At 43.0% G+C, this 15,847-nt stretch overlaps 1 protein-coding gene across 3 annotated transcripts in view; it reads right to left on the bottom strand.

Moving 5' to 3' along the window:
- Positions 1-11,675: 11,675 nt before the first annotated feature.
- The window catches only part of GDA (guanine deaminase), a 103,585-nt gene continuing 99,413 nt past the window's right edge, over positions 11,676-15,847 (bottom strand). For all 3 annotated transcript variants that reach the window (XM_030193864.1, XM_030193865.1, XM_030193866.1), the window contains exon 15: positions 11,676-12,243. In XM_030193864.1, coding sequence (XP_030049724.1) covers positions 12,176-12,243 — 68 coding nt within the window. In that variant the 3' untranslated portion in view covers positions 11,676-12,175. The remainder of the gene's footprint in view (positions 12,244-15,847) is intronic.

Genomic DNA, 15,847 nt, shown 5'->3' with positions numbered 1-15,847 from the left:
CAATTCAACTATGTCAGGGGCTGCCTCAAATCCAACAAGTTATAGGAAATGCAAAACAGCAGCACTTTAAACCAAAAAATGATAAGCAAACAGAAGTGTAAACCAAAAACACTCTATGAACTGCTCTGAACTTTAGACGTGGCTTATAGAATACTGCTCATGCAGGTGTTTTCAGCACCAATTACCCCTTTATGCTTCCTCTGTTATTATTCATTTATGTGTATTCTTCCTCCATATTTCTTCTGTTTTGATTATATTGATTTTTATATAGTAGATGAATGCTTTCCTTTTTTGTGTGTGCATTTCAACTGTAAGTCATCTCTCTTATGGTAGCATAAGTTGTTGAATGCTTATTTTGTGTATACCTTTTTTTTTTGAACCACAATTTTTGTTAGGGCCCTGTTTACTAAGCCGCACTGTAGGCGCACAAACATTTTAGTGTGTGCTAAAAATTAGTGCATGCTAATGCTAGAGACACCCATTTAGTGCACGCTAAAAAGTTAGCACACCTACAGCGCAGCTTAGTCAACAGGGCCCTTAGGGACCCTGTTTTCTAAGGCACGAAGGCACCTATGCGGGTCCAATGTGCATCAAATTAGAACTACCACATGTCCTGGGTGGTAATTCCATTTTTCACACACGTCCAAAACACACAGTAGAAATATTTTACCGTGTGGTGCTTACCCGTCGGTAATCAACAGTGTATGCTTGCTGACGATTACCGCCTGGTTAACACGTGAAACCTTACCACTAAGTCAATGAGTGGCAGTAAGAACTCAGGCCGGAAATGGACACGGGCTGGTTTTAATTTTGCGACACGTCCATTTCCCTCCCCCCCCCCCAAAAGCGCCTTTTTTGCAGGCGTTCTGAAAAATGGACCTGCATGCGCCCAATACATGCACCTACACCAACGCAGGCCATTTTTTGGTGCACCTCAGGGCCGCCAAGAGGGGGGGCAGGGGGGACAAAATTCCCCGGGCCCGGGCCTTCAAGGTGGGCCCGGCGCCAGGGTGAGGCTGCCGGCACTGCAGTCCCCGGTCTCACCTGCCTGCTCTCAGCTCCGTTGACAGCCCCCCTCTGTCCGCCACCGGGCCCCCTGCATTCAAATCGGCAGCGCCTCACCTCCGTATGAAAGCGGCAGATCGCCTCCCTTCAGGCCCTCCCTGTGTCCTGCCCTCGCGGAAACCGGAAGTTACATCAGATGAGGGCGGGACACAGTGAGGGAAGGCCCAAAGGGAGGCGATCTGCCGCTTTCATACGGAGGTGAGGTGCTGCCAATTTAAATGCAGGGGGCCCGGTGGCGGACAGAGGGGGCTGTCGACGGGGCTGGGGGTGGGCGGGTGGTGACTTGGGACTGTGGCGCCGGCGGCCTGAGAGCAGAGGGGGGTGGTGGCGGTAGGGGGGGGCCTTGCCCCGGGCCCAGCTTAGTCTCTCGGTGGCCCTGGTGCACCTTAGTAAAAGGGCCCCTTAGTAAATTGTAAATGTTTAAAAAATGAGCAAATAGTATTGAAAGTTATAATGATGTAAAATATAAATCCTTCATTTAACTGTACAGAATGAGAATTGGATATAAGCATTCTTGCAACACTAGATGGCATCACATACCTAATTCTAATATGTGAACAAAATCTCCCTTTTCTTTCTTTCTTTCTTATTTAGATACCAGTAAAAAAGGCCTGTTTCCTAAACAGATGAAACGGGCGCTAGCAAGGTAATCCCCCCTCCCTCCCTCTTGAGTTCGAGAGCCCCCCCCTCGGCGCATCACCGAAGACCCTCCCTCATGCGCATCACCCAAGCCCCTACCCCCCCACACACATAAACCCCCTCGCCACCCGCAGCCGCCAATACTAACACTGTCCAGCCGCTGCTGCTTCTCCTGTTGAGCAGCAGCGGCCTGGACAAAAAGAAAAAAGCAAGAAATCATTTCAAACCTGAAACAGTGCTCCGAAGATATCCAGCTGGCATTGGCTGTCGTCTCTGCAGCCACTCTTCCTCTCCCCCGTGACGTCGCTGCGCTCCTCCGGGGTCTTCCTCCAGGGGCAGTGACGTGCAGGGGAGAGGAGGAGCGGCTGCAGAGATGACAGCCAATGCCAGCTGGCTGTCTATGGAGCACTGTTTCAGGTTTGAATTTTTTTTTTTTTTTTTCTTTTTGTCCAGGCTGCTGCTGCTCAACAGGAGAAGAAGCAGCGGCTGGACAGTGTTAGCATTGGCGGCTGCGAGTGGCAAGGGGGTTGGTGTGGGCGGGGGGGGGTATGGGCTTGGGTGATGCGCCAAGGGGGGATGGGGGCTTGGGTGTTGCGCCAATGGGGGGGGGCACTGAGAGCTGTTTCGTAGGCAGGGAGAGGAGTCCTACTCCTCCCCCTGCCTACCGGGGTGTTGATGTTCGTCGGGTGGGGGGAGTGGTTTGGTGATGCAGTGAGGGGGGGTGTCTGTGTTGCCCCGCTCCCTGCCACTTGCTCTGAAGTGGCAGAGAGTGGTGCACTGACAGCTGATTCCCAGGCAGGGGAAGCAGTAGGGAAGCACACTCTGCGTTTTTCCCTACTCCTCCCCTTGCCTTGGAATTAGCCTGCCTAGAACCACCTCCGAGGGAGCCACGGTCCCAGGCAGGTTAGAACATTGGAGGTGTGTATTATTATATAGGATTTGATTGCACCTTTTTCAGTAGTAGCTCAAGGTGAGTTACATTCAGGTACACTGGGTATTTCAGAGACTAAGTATTAATTATAATGTTTTAAAAATAAATGCAGTTACATGATGGTGGTGGTGTGTTAAGGATACCTCTCAGATTTGTATACAAATATAGAAGATAAACAGAAACAGGGGCCCTTTAACTAAGTCGCATAGGTGCCAACTATGTGTGCCAATTTGAAACTTCATTTTGTACATGTGTTCAGTAGGCATGCTGGAAAATATATTTTATTTTCTGCCACGTGGCACTAACTGGGCGGTAATCGGCATTGTACACACACTGACGATTACTGCCCAGGTAACGCGTGAATGGGTGGCGGTAAGGTGTGAGGCCCAAAATGAATGCGCACCAATTTTCATTTTGCAGCACGTGCATTTTCAGCCAAAGAAAAGTCCTTTTTTGCAGGAGCACTGAAAAATGGACCTGCACACGTCCAATAGACATGTCTACAACAGCGCAGTCCACTTTTCAGCACACCTTAGTAAAAGAACCCTACAATGTTTTATTACAGAACCATCCAGTGCCAACCTACCTAGCGTTTTTAGTGCTCACTAAAAATAAGCACACACTAAACTTTAGAGATGCCCATATATTTGGGGGGGGGGGGGGGGATTTTTTAAAAAATTTATATTTATTAGTTTAAATTTTTTACCAGGTACAAAACTTGAATTAGGTAATACAGGGGTAACATCAATATAAAGTATTATTTTGATTTAGATAAACATTTTTACCTTCTTTAGACCACAAAAGAACATTTTGGGGAGGAGGTACATTTTCAGGAGAGAAATTGAAAAATAAGGAAAAAAAAAGTTAGAACAATTTAGCATAGCACAATCACCTGTTTCTACTATAACGCAATCTCCCTTCATTTAACATTAAACTTTAATTATTTTAATATTTTCTTTTGATTTATGAAAGCTATCAATTGTTCAGGTTGAAAAAAAAACATATTTTAGACCTTGGAATTTTATCACACATTTACATGGATAGTTCAAATAAAAGGAAGCTCCTAGGTCCAAAATGTCTTTTCTTAAAGCCAAAAAAGATTTTCTTCTTTCCTGTGTCTGTCTAGTAACGTCAGGATACATCCATATCTCTTTCCCATAAAACAAGGATTGTGACTTCTTAAAGAACATACGTTTTACTGCTTCCATATCTTGTTCAAATATAAACGAAACAACCAAAGTCTGCCTTTCAGTATCCTCAGTTATTGAAGATTCTAAAATCTCCGTTAAGTTAAGCATATTTTCTTTTAAATCTTTTTGTGAGGATAATTGTTGGGATGAATCCAAAATTTCTTCTTCTTGATTCTTTTTAGTTGGAATATAATATATTCAGTTTATCGGAGGAATATGATCAAAGGAATTCAAAATTTTCACCAAATATTTGTTAAAGATATCAAGAGGAGTATAACCGAAACTTTTAGGACAATTTAAAAGACGCAAGTTCAGACTTCGATTGTAATTTTCTATTTGCTCAATTTTTCTATGAATTATGTTTTTATCTTTTATCGCCACTAGGGAAAAATCTTGTAACTTTCTTACATCAGTCTTTATTTCAGATATTTGACTTGAAGAATCTGTTTTAAATGTTTCAAAAGATTTTGATAATGAATCAACTGTAGTTACTAGGGTACAGATTTCTTGCGTAGAATTAGTTAGTTTAATGTCAAGTCTTTGGAGAGCATGCCAAATGCTCTCCAAAGTTACCGGCTCCTTAGATGGCAAAGATCTAAATAGAGCCTGGGAGTCCAAAAGTCCCAGGCCTCCGCTAGCATTTCCCTCTACAGTGCCTCTTACCTGAGGCCTTTCTTCACTGTCTTCCGAGTTCGAAGACCTCAACTGCAACAAGGAAGCTGCGGGTGGAGGCGGTGGATTGATTTCCGGGGGTGAAAGCGTGACATCTAGTCCCTGGATGAAGGGTTCTCCTCCTCCTAAGTCAGTGGGGTTGCTCCCGGATTTTTGTTCAGGCATCTTCATCGTGAACCTCTCAATGCTCAGCTGCGATGGTGACGAGGTTCTGACCATCGAGGCTCCAGTCTTAACCAAGCCTTTTCTTTTGGTATGAGGCATATTAGTTAGTAGGAAAAAAAATTTGTTTGTAGCTGAACAGAGAAACTCTCAAGCGTGTGGAGTACGTGCCGCCATCTTAATTCCTCCCCCCTCGGGGGGAATTTTTTTTTAACAGGACACCTTGTCTCCTTCCCTCTTCCTCATCCTCTTAATATTAACCGTAAAAATATTCTTTAACACCAGTACATCCATTAAGTGCAACAGTAATAAAGATAAGGGGGGCAATATTCAAAGCGATTTAAGCAGGCAGGAATCTCACCTGCCTGCTTAAATCGCTTGTCGCTGCCCAACCGCCGATATTCAGCAACACTAAAGTGGCGAGTGCCACTGAATATTGTATCTGACCAGCCCCCTCAAAAATGGGCTGGTCAGGGGCGGTCTAGGGGGCGGCACTGGGGAGGGACGGGGCTTATGTGTGTGTGCCGACAAAATTCCACTTAGGACCACATAAGTTAAGTGAGTGAATGTAAGCTCTTTGAGCAGGGACTGTCTTTCTTCTATGTTTGTGCAGCGCTGCGTACGCCTTGTAGCGCTATAGAAATGCTAAATAGTAGTAGTAGTAAATTCACTTGCTTATTTTTGCGGGCCCCGGCTGAATATCGGGCCAGGAATCCCATAAAAAAGTATTTTCCCCTTTCCCACCCCGTCTAGCACCCTCTCACTCCTGCTTCTTTAAAATGGCTTCTGTGACCTCTTGTGGCAGCCTCCTAGCACTGCAAGTACCAAAGTGCAAGCCATTTGCTCCTCACATGAAGGCACAAGAATGTCAACTGGAGTTAAAATTTCCAACATCAAGACAACAATCTCACTATATATGAATTTAATCTTTTTCCTCAACTGTTTCTACTTATCAACATGTATATTTGAATTCCAGCATTCCCATTGACTCCCATTATAAAACTGGAGATCAGGTGTTGTGAAATTAAAACCCATATGCAGTATGAAAAACAAAGCATTTTATTATTCTTTTACAAATGCATCAACTCCTAGGGATCCTTTTACTAAGAAGTACTAATGGATTTAACACACACTAACGATTAGTGTGTGCTAAATGCCATGCAGCCCATATATTTCTATGGCTGCATGGATAAATCCATTAGTACAAATTAGTGAAATAACCCCCTAGTCTTTGATCATCTTCCATCTTCTTCTCTCACATTCCCTAGATCATCTGCCTCTTTCTTTACATTCCAGAATCACCAACCCTATGGATCACTTGCCTCATCCTTATCTGTTTTCCTTGTTCTTTTTATATATATAGCAAAGGTTTTGTGGTTATTATATTTAAAAGCATTAATAAGAATATATATTAATATTCTTATAATGCTTTTATATATAACTAGTAAAAAAGGCCCGTTTCCGAAACCAATGAAACGGGCGCTAGCATGTGGTTTTTTGTGTGTGTGTGTGTGTGTGTATGTGTCACAGAGTTAGTGTGTGTGTGTGTAGGTTGTTGATGTGTGTCTTTTTTTGTTTTGTTTTTTGCTTGGGGGTTGGGGGATGTGCTGTGCTGTGCTGGCAAAGTAGGTTGGATTGGTGTGTGGCTTTGAGGGTGTGTTTCTGTTGTATTGTGTGTGTGTGGTTTTGTCTGTCAAGGAGGTTTGTGGAGGGGGGTCTTTCTGTTGGTGAAATGTAAATGTAAATTTTTGCACATACCCACAGCAGGAATATTCTTCTCTCGTTCCAGCGGTGGTTCTGTGCTCTCCGTGCTGCACAGATAATGAGCCATTCTGCTGGGGAATGCTCCTCCCTTATTGTCACGTAGTTTCCTCTGATTGGTCCGTCTTACGTTGCCTAGTGTTGCCTGGGAACGGTGTTGTGATGGTCCTTTGTGTTTCAGAATGTTGAGGGTGTTTTTTCTGATTGGTCCGTCATGCGAGGGCAGGGCAGAGAGACATGGTCAGTGTTGTGGCTTCACCACCATGAATCCATGAACCCTTCAGTGACTGACTGAGTGACTTCAGAACGTTGTCTTCAGAACGTTGAGGGTGAGTTTTATTATAGTAGATGACCAAAAATCCTTTATCTATCTATCTATCTATCTATAGCTGAAATTGGGTGGCGGAGCAGTTGGGGGGAAGAGGGGGAGGTGGTTGGGAGGCGAGGATAGGGGAGGGCAGACTTATACGGTCTGTACCAGAGCCGCTGATGGGAGGCGGGACTGGTGGTTGGGCTGGGCAGACTTGTATGGTCTGTGCCCTGAAGGGGACAGGTACAAATTCAAGGTAAGGTATACACTTATAGGTTTCTCGTTGGGCAGACTGGATGGACCGTGCAGGTCTTTTTCTGCCGTCATCTACTATGTTACTATGTTATATTCTTATTAGTGCTTTTAAATATAATAACAAACCTTTGCTACAGAAAAATTTAAAGCTCAAGCAGGTAACTAACAAAACAACACTTAACAAATTTATAAGTAATTTCTTGAATATCAATGTCCACGCCCACCAAAAAGGAGGGGGAAAGGCAACAGAAAAAGAGAGATGATGTCAATAAAACAATCATAAGAAAAATCATAATGAAAACATTATTTAGAAAGGCTTATTAAGTTGGATACATTATAAATAAACCCCATTGGCTAGATCTATAAACGATAACACAAAACTTCCATCATTCAGGAGGCGTTTACAGCAACTTCTTTCTTAGTATCTAGAAACAATTTAAGTTGTTTAGGGTCCAAAAATATATACATCTGTCCATTTAACCCAGTCATACATTTAGCGGGAAAGGGTAGGAAAGTTTTCCTTTGTTCTTCTTCTGGAGCTTTGGTTGGTCCACTTTGTCCAACTAGGATGTAGAAAAAATATGTAAAAGAGGCATTAATAATGAATGCTGATGCCAGTCAATTTTCTGGCAGTAAATTCATCTTCTGCCTCAGACTGAGAGACAGAACATTGATGGGCATCAGTGAACATTGTTGATACCTCTTCTACCTATTTCTTGCACACTCTTGTTTTGCTATTGATGTTTTGAACATTTAAGTTAATAGCATGATTTTTGGCACATTGGTTTCTTGTAAAAGCAATTGCTCTTTAGCAAAAAGAGGCCTCCAAGCACAGCTGGTTTGAATTCTTCTTCTTTGACTCATGCAACTCCTCCTAGTACTTGAGGGGCCCTTTTACAGATCGGCTGTAAGCCCATCGCGGGCTTACCGCTTGCTCTTCTGGGACTACCGCCGGCCCAACGCAGCTATTGGCAGAAGAAGAAAAACCCTGGAAATGGCAACCCAGTGGTAATCTGGTATCACTGCGCACTTCTCAGTTACCACTGGGTTAGCACGGAAGCCCTTATTGCCACCTCAGTGGGTGGTGGTAAAGGCTCCGCGCCGCATGGTCCCAGTGGTAAGAAAGAGTTCTCTTACCACATGGCCATGTGTGCTGGGGCTCATTACCTGCTACACCAAAAAGGGCCCTGGCGAGCAGAAAAAAACGGCCCCTGCAGCTAGCGCAGGGCCCTTTTTCCCGCAGCTTGGTAAAAGAACCCGAGTGTATCACTTACACCGTTAGAAACTTAGACAGTGTAAGTTTCAAAGCCATTCAAGTGGGCAAGATACTGTTTTACCTGTGGAAACTGGCTGTTTGAAAAGTTCTCAACTTATATGTCAAAATGGCAACAACTGACCAGAGTCCACGCAACAAGAAGAGATTCCAAAGCACAAAACAAAGTTCAAATAGCAAAGAAAGAAGTACCAGGGGCCTTCACAAGTGGGACAAAAACCTTTTATTCTATATATCCAAACTTATGGTCTATCTATGGTATAAGTTTAGATATATAGAATAAAATGTTTTGTCCCGCTTGTGAAGGCCCCTGGTATGTCTTTCTTTGCTATCTATATCAACTGACCAGAGGCCAGCATCATTGTGATATATTAGCCATAGGGAAGGTAACTAAGGTGTATGAGTGTCCTAAGGAAAATTCGCAGATGGTTTTAATTTACTATTTTAGTGGTGGCCAGCAGCAAAGTGACTTTGGAGATGGAAGGCTCAGACATTTAAAAAAAAAAAATGAATGGCATCTAGTTCACTATTATTTTTTCCTTTCACTTCATTTTAGATTCTCATCTGACTCTAAAATATCATAAAATACAGTAACACGGTATCTTTTATATGATAAAACAACTCATTCATCTAATTGTTAGATCACTTAGGGGTTCTTTTACCAAGCTGCAGTAAAAAGGGCCCTGAGCTACTGGGGGGGAGGGGCATTTGTACCGCAACAGGTAAAAAAAGGCTGAAAATAGCCATGGCCATGTGGTAAGATTGCTCTCGCATGGCCTTGCGAGGGGGAGCACTTACTGCCACCCACTGAGATGGTGCTAAGGGCTCCCATACTAACCCAACGGTAACTGGGTAGCATGCAGAGCTGCCCAATTACCGCCAGGTTTGCGCCATTTTAAAAATTACAGCCCTATTTTCCCTAGTGCAGGATATGGTGCACATGGGGGCTGGAACTACCGCCGGTGCCCGCGTTGGGCCATCAGTATCTCCAGATTAGTGTGCAGTAAACCTGCATTGGGCTTATCGCTGCTTTGTTAAAGGGCCCCTTAGTTACTATCCTCTTTTGACTACTGTAATTTGCTGTATGTTGGCGGTACTGAAAGGTCATTCAGACAACTACAAATTCTCCAGAACACGGCAGCTAAACTGCTTTTTTAGTGCACAATATATTGAAAGGGCTACTCCACCTTTATTCGAGCTTCATATGTAGTATCGTATCATACCTTTTGCCATGAGTTTATCTTGTTCAGCAGACTGGATGGACCATACAGGTTGTTAACTGCCATCTTCTACGATGTTACTGTGTTTATTGGCTGCCTGTCAGGGTGCTCTATTTTATTTAAATTATGTACAATAGTATTTAGAGTACTGCTTGGATTGGCTCTGAGATATATGTCATACTTCCGTTTCCTTCATCTTTTTAGTTAGATGTCCTTGTACTAGAAATGCTTTATTATTACACTATCCATCCATAAAAAAATATTTGAATAAAACGGCATTTCACAGCATTACCTGCTTATCAAGCTGTGAAATGCTGGAATTCCTTACTATCTGAAATTTAAGATAGAACCTTTTTATCTTAGATTGAGATTATTATTTAAAATGTATTTATTTGGAAAACTTTTAACTTTATGAAACTGTTTTTGAATATCTAGACTGGGAAGCTTTTGTTTTATTATTTCCAACAACAGCAGTGTCAACTTGGGGGGAGGGTACAGAGTTTTTTCCTTTTGTTTCATTTTTCAGCGGGGGGGGGAGGGGGTCCATTATACCGTTTGTTTCATTTTATAAAAACAAGGCAAATAAATGAAGGGGGAAAAAAAGGAAATGAAACAAGCAAATGTTTAACATGCATCCCTAGCAGGGACTTCAGTTTAAAATCACCTCTGTTCGTTATAATAGTTTCTACTGTTTTGGCTGTTACTAATTTTAGACTCACTAGTCTGTAGTTTTTCTGATCACCCCTGGAACCCTTTTTAAAAATTGGCTTTATGTTGGCCACCTCCCATCTTCAGGTTCAGTAGACAATTTTAAGGACACCTTTCCTATTATTAATAGTACATCTGCAATTTCATTTTTGAGTTTTTTCACTACTCTAGGGTGTCCACCAACCAGTCAAGTTGCAGCTCTTTAGTTCGTCCATTTGGTCTATTACACCTTCCAGGTTTACCAAGATTTGTTTCAATTCATCCAAATGATCTCCTTTAAGTATGATTTCTGGCATCTGACATCCCTTACATATTTCTCAAAAGATCTCTCTATTCCTACACTAGTACAGTCTTGATTATCCAACCTTCTCTAATCCGACCATCTGGCATATCCGACAGACATCCCAGTGATGTCATCACGTTATCATTAAGAGGTGTGCATGTTCTCATCCTGTTTTCCGACTTCACACACTACAAGGAAGCCATGTCTGATCTGTTGCTGGTTATTGTTAATAAACAATATTTTAAATACAGATACCCTATACCTGTTCTTTATGTACAAAGTATGTTTTCTGTGCATTTTTTAAAGGGTTACCATTGTTTTCCATATTATCCAACTTTTCACTTATCCGACAATGTCTGGGTCCTGTTTATGTCTGCTGTATGGCCCTGTGCAGACTACTGACACAGCCACCTCACACACTAAGGCTTGACAGAAACAGAGAAAGAGTGGGTCTCTCAGTAGAAACCTGTGCTAAATATAGGGTTACCAGATGGCTCCAGGTCATGGAGCACAGACTGAGCCAGTCCAGGTTTTATTTCCATTGCTACCAAATAGTTTATTTGTGTTTAGAGTTTTGAAGTTGCATAAAAATAAAATTAAAAAACATATGTGCATACACATGTGCATTATATGCTAACTTTTATGCCTGATCCAAAGTAGATGTGAATATCAGTGCCCATAATCTATGTGTCTTTATAAAATAGGCTAAAAGTAGGCCTTCTCCTGCCTTATCAACCTCTAAACTTACCCTTCACATGCTATGTATTAACATAAGAGTTCTGTATAGTTCGTTTTAGAATGTTATAAGCCAGGGGCATAGCCAGACCTCGAGGTGGGAGGGGGCCAGAGCCCAAGGTGGGGGGGGCACATTTTGTCTGCCACCTCCCCCCCCCCCCCCCCATCTTATCGCTGTACATTTTGGCTGGCAAGGGTCCCCAGCCTCTGCCAGCTGAAGACTTCGTCCAGCGCTTGTCTCCGGCACCGCCGCATTGCCTGCCCTCTCTTCCCCTCACGTCCGGCACGCTCCTTTTAGTGAAACTGAGCATGCTCAATTTCACTAAAAGGAGCGTGCCCGATGTGAAGGGAAGAGAGAGCAGTGCAGGCAATGTGGCGACGCCGGAGACCAGCGCTGGACAAAGTCTTCAGCTGGCGGGGGTTGGGGACCCCCACCAGCCAAGATGTACAGCGGCAGACAAAATGTGCCCCCCCCCCAACTCAATGTCTGGCTATACCCCTGGCTTATATCATTCTGAAACGAACTATACAGAGCCCTTATGTTACTACATAGCATGCGAAGGGTAAGTTTAGAGGTTATTAAGGCAGGAGAAGGCCTACTTTTAGCCTGTGAAGTCTTCAGCTAGTGGGGGGTTGGGGACCCCCGCCAGACAACCAGGGACCCAGAGCAAATTGGGCAGGGGGGCCCAGGCCCCCGTGACCCCACCTAGCTACGCCACTGTTATAAGCTCCATAGATAGATAGAGCAGTGATTGTTTCTTTATGTATCTATGCAGCACTGCACATGTCGAGTAGCACTATAGAGATGTTAAGAAGCAGCAGCAGTAGTAGTGATAGTAGTAGTAGTTCTAGTGGAGTAGAAGTCGCCATGTTCCTTTCAACAAGTCAGTGCAGAGCTTCTTGGGTGACTTAAGAGCAGGAAGTTTTGTCCTCAATCCCCATGAAGATATTTATATGCATGAAGATTAATATTATGCGTTTGGGAGAGGAACAACTTGCTGGCCGGCCACGTATACTCCTTTTATGTTCCGATCGTCACCTGAAACAAATAACCACAATAAAAGAGAACTGATATTTTGCAGCTTTAAATGCATCTCTGGCAATGGATTTTCCTGCTACCACTTAGCATTTTCTTCCTACTTTAGGTTTTGGTGATTCTGCTTTTTCACTTTGATGGAGTGGATCTGCTAGCTACAATCTCTTAAAAGAAGAAGAAGGAAAAGAAACTTTTGTGCTGCACACTGTACTTCTGAAGTTCAACCACTCACAATTACGTCAGTAAAGGAAATACAAATGTTGGGTTGCTTGCCATTAGAGCTATACAATGAAACGTCTTGGTGCTTTTATCAGATGTACAACCTAAGGGTCCCTTTTACTAAGCTGCGGTAAAAGGGGCCCTGTGCTAGCAGCGGTGGCCATTTTTGCTGCAGCGGGTTCAAAGGTCGAAAAAAAGAAATGGCCATGTGACAACATTGCACTTACCGCGTGGCCATGTGGGGGAAGCACTTATCACCACCCACTGAGGTGGCGGTAAGGGCTCCTGCACTAAACCAGTGGTAAACTTTACCTCCGGGTATCCACCTGCAGAAATACGTTTAAAACTGAAGAGTCAGTGTCTTAAATCACATGCTAGCAAGCCTGTTTAGGTGAAAGTTTGCTACAGATTCAAAAAATCTCTATAGTAAACTTTTGTCTGAAATTTAACTACAAATCCCCTCCCCTCACCTATCCACACCCATCCTGTTAGAATATCAATGATATGCTTTGATGTCCCCATGCATACCTCCTACCCACCCCCATCCTCCCACCCTGTCAGACTGTCATAGTAATGCTTGAATGTTTTCACTTATATACACTGTCAGCTAGCACATTTGCTTATTTCCGATCTGACGAAGAAGGGCAACCTTCGAAAGCTAATCAAGAAATGTATTAAGTTATGTCCAATAAAAAAGGTATCATCTTATTTTGTTTTCCATGTTTTATTTTGTTTGATTTCTATTGATAGCCTTAAGAGTGGACTAACACGGCTACCACACTCCTCTGCTTGGCAAAAAAAGAAACCTACATCTTCTTAAGATATAGTTATCTTTTTTGCAAAATATAAAATAAACAATGCCCATGAAGAAGATGTCTTTACTTGCTCTTTTTCGTTGCATTAATTCATGAACTGCTTTGCACTAGACTGAGAAGAATTTTATAACATAACACTAAAAACATTGGAAAAATGTGTTTATTTTATAAAAGTAACGTAGATGCTTATAAAAATAAGCATCCAGTGCATGAGTAAATGCACATACACAAATTTACACCTGCACCGGGATAGGTATACCTATGTGTGGGCGTGTGCATTTTATAAAACGTACGTACATTGCAACTCCATTCTAGGAACATCTACATGCAGCAGTCATATAAGCATGTTTTATTATTTTCTGCACACATATAAAGTATAGCTGTTTGATCAAAATTTTTAATCACGATTAATTGGCCTTAAAAAAAATTGTACTCAAAGTTAATCACATTTTTAATTTCAGTCCTAGCCAATATACTGCCACACCGAAGGGGTCTTTTGCAAAGTGGCGGTAAGCCCAACACTGGCTTACCACTTGCTAATCCGGAACTACCGTTGGACTACTGCAGCAGCCTGGCGGTAGTTCCCACCCCCAGCGTGAGCCACTTCCAGTGCTATAAAAATAGTTGTTATTTTTGTAGTGCTGGTGTTTACCCAGCGGTACTGGGGCAATGCCACACACCTAAATGGGTGGTAGTAAGTGCTCCCCCCTGAAATGGTCACATGGCAAGGTTGGAATTTTCTCCAAGATAGACAGACTGTTGAGGAGTTAACATGACTGAAAGATTACAGCAAGACCAGCAATAAGAAAATGCTAATCAAAGATTGCAGGGAGAACACTATCATGGTGATATAAAAGAAAAATTAGTACAGAACTGAACTGGAAACCGGTTTCACTAAAAGTGCCAGCACATAAAGATCTACATGGTACCTTTGCTGGCAGGGGTCCCCAATCCCTGCCAGCCGAAGTCCCCTTCAGCGCCGGTTTCTGAGTCCAGTGCATTGCTGATCTGGATTCTGTTTCTGATGTGAGTCCTGACGTCCTGCATGTTCCTACGTGCAGGACGTTAGGACTCACGTCAGAAACAGAATCCAGATCAGCAATGCGCCGGAGACCAGCACTGAAGAGGACTTCAGCTGGCGGGTTTGGGGACCCCCGCCAGCAAAGGTACCTGACGGCGGCGGCAGGGGAGGGTCAGCGGGGGGGGGGGGGGGAGTGAAAGCAGGGGGGCCAGGGCTAAATCTGCGGGGGATCCATACCCCCGTGGCCCCACCTAGCTACGTAGCTATTCCCCTGTCTGGAACTCTGCACAGGTTCCACTTCATCAATGATAAACTGAGAATGACATAGACAGCAGCAAGAATCGGCAATGGCTGCAGATGGGTACCCTCAAGAGTGAGACAAAAGAAACAAGCTTTACAAACTAAGGGGTCCTTTAACTAAGCTGCGGTAAAAAGTGGCCTGCAGTAGTGTAGGCACATGTTTTGGGAGCGCGCCGGGTCAGTTTTTACCGCGTCTGCAAAAAAGGGCTTTTTTAAATGGGACAGGAAAAGGGCATGCGGTAAGACTGAAACCAGTGTATGCCTAAACTGGCCTGAGCCCTTAACGCCACCCATTGATCTAGCGGTAAGGGCTCATATGCTACATGCACGGTGACCGGTCAGCATGTGCCAACTGCCGATTACCCCCGGAAACGCTGCATGTGAGAGGAAATAAATCAATCAATCATTCAGGTGTTACAAGTGCGTAGCAAATCTGAAATCAGCACTGGAGGGTGCAGTAGCCTGGCAGTAGTCTCATTTTGGCATGCACTACAGGCGCATAGAGCCTAACGCTTCTTTGTAAAAGGGACCCTTACTGCATGAAAGTGAATATTCAACATATTTCAACTAATAGCAAATGTAGACTATGCAATGGATGTAGTAAAATTGCCCAAACTGACTAAAAACAATATCATAACAGGGTAGCCAAAATGATCCACTATAGTGTATACTGTGACCTCACCCTGGGCACGATACTTCACCCTACAATACCCTTAGAATACCTCGGGCAAAATATCATGTATCGGACAGGGTTAAGGTACAGACATTAACACTAGCCACGTCTCCCTGTTTCTAAAACGGGGAGAGGAATGAAACTAAATTGGTTATATATTTTATTGTAACTCAGGAAAACAAATGTCATTTACATTGATAATTCAATTAATTATTCTTTTTATTTAGGTTATGGGTATGTGTAAGGTTCAAATCCATTTAACAGATTCAATATTTTTTTAGTACATCAACTTCTTCAACTTTTATCAGATAAGTATAATTTGACTTTAGCAAAATTCATTAACTAAATATGCATTTAATCTTAAAATGTTGTCTAAACATTCCCCTCTTCTATAAGAATTGATTCTTTGTTATTATTTCTTTTTCAGGTCCCTCATCCCTCAAGCAGGTAAGTATAGTTTGCGTTTTTTTTCTCCCTTTTCTTCTTATAAGTATATCATGGCTCACATCACCAAATCGCAAAGACAAATTAGATAAGTATATTTTACTAATCTAACAAAATTTTCTTCTCTAATATATA

The sequence above is a fragment of the Microcaecilia unicolor genome, chromosome 2 (assembly GCF_901765095.1).
Source record: "Microcaecilia unicolor chromosome 2, aMicUni1.1, whole genome shotgun sequence".
Lineage (NCBI taxonomy): Eukaryota > Metazoa > Chordata > Amphibia > Gymnophiona > Siphonopidae > Microcaecilia > Microcaecilia unicolor.
Note: the sequence above shows the minus strand (reverse complement) of the source record. Positions and strands in the feature narration are given on the sequence as shown.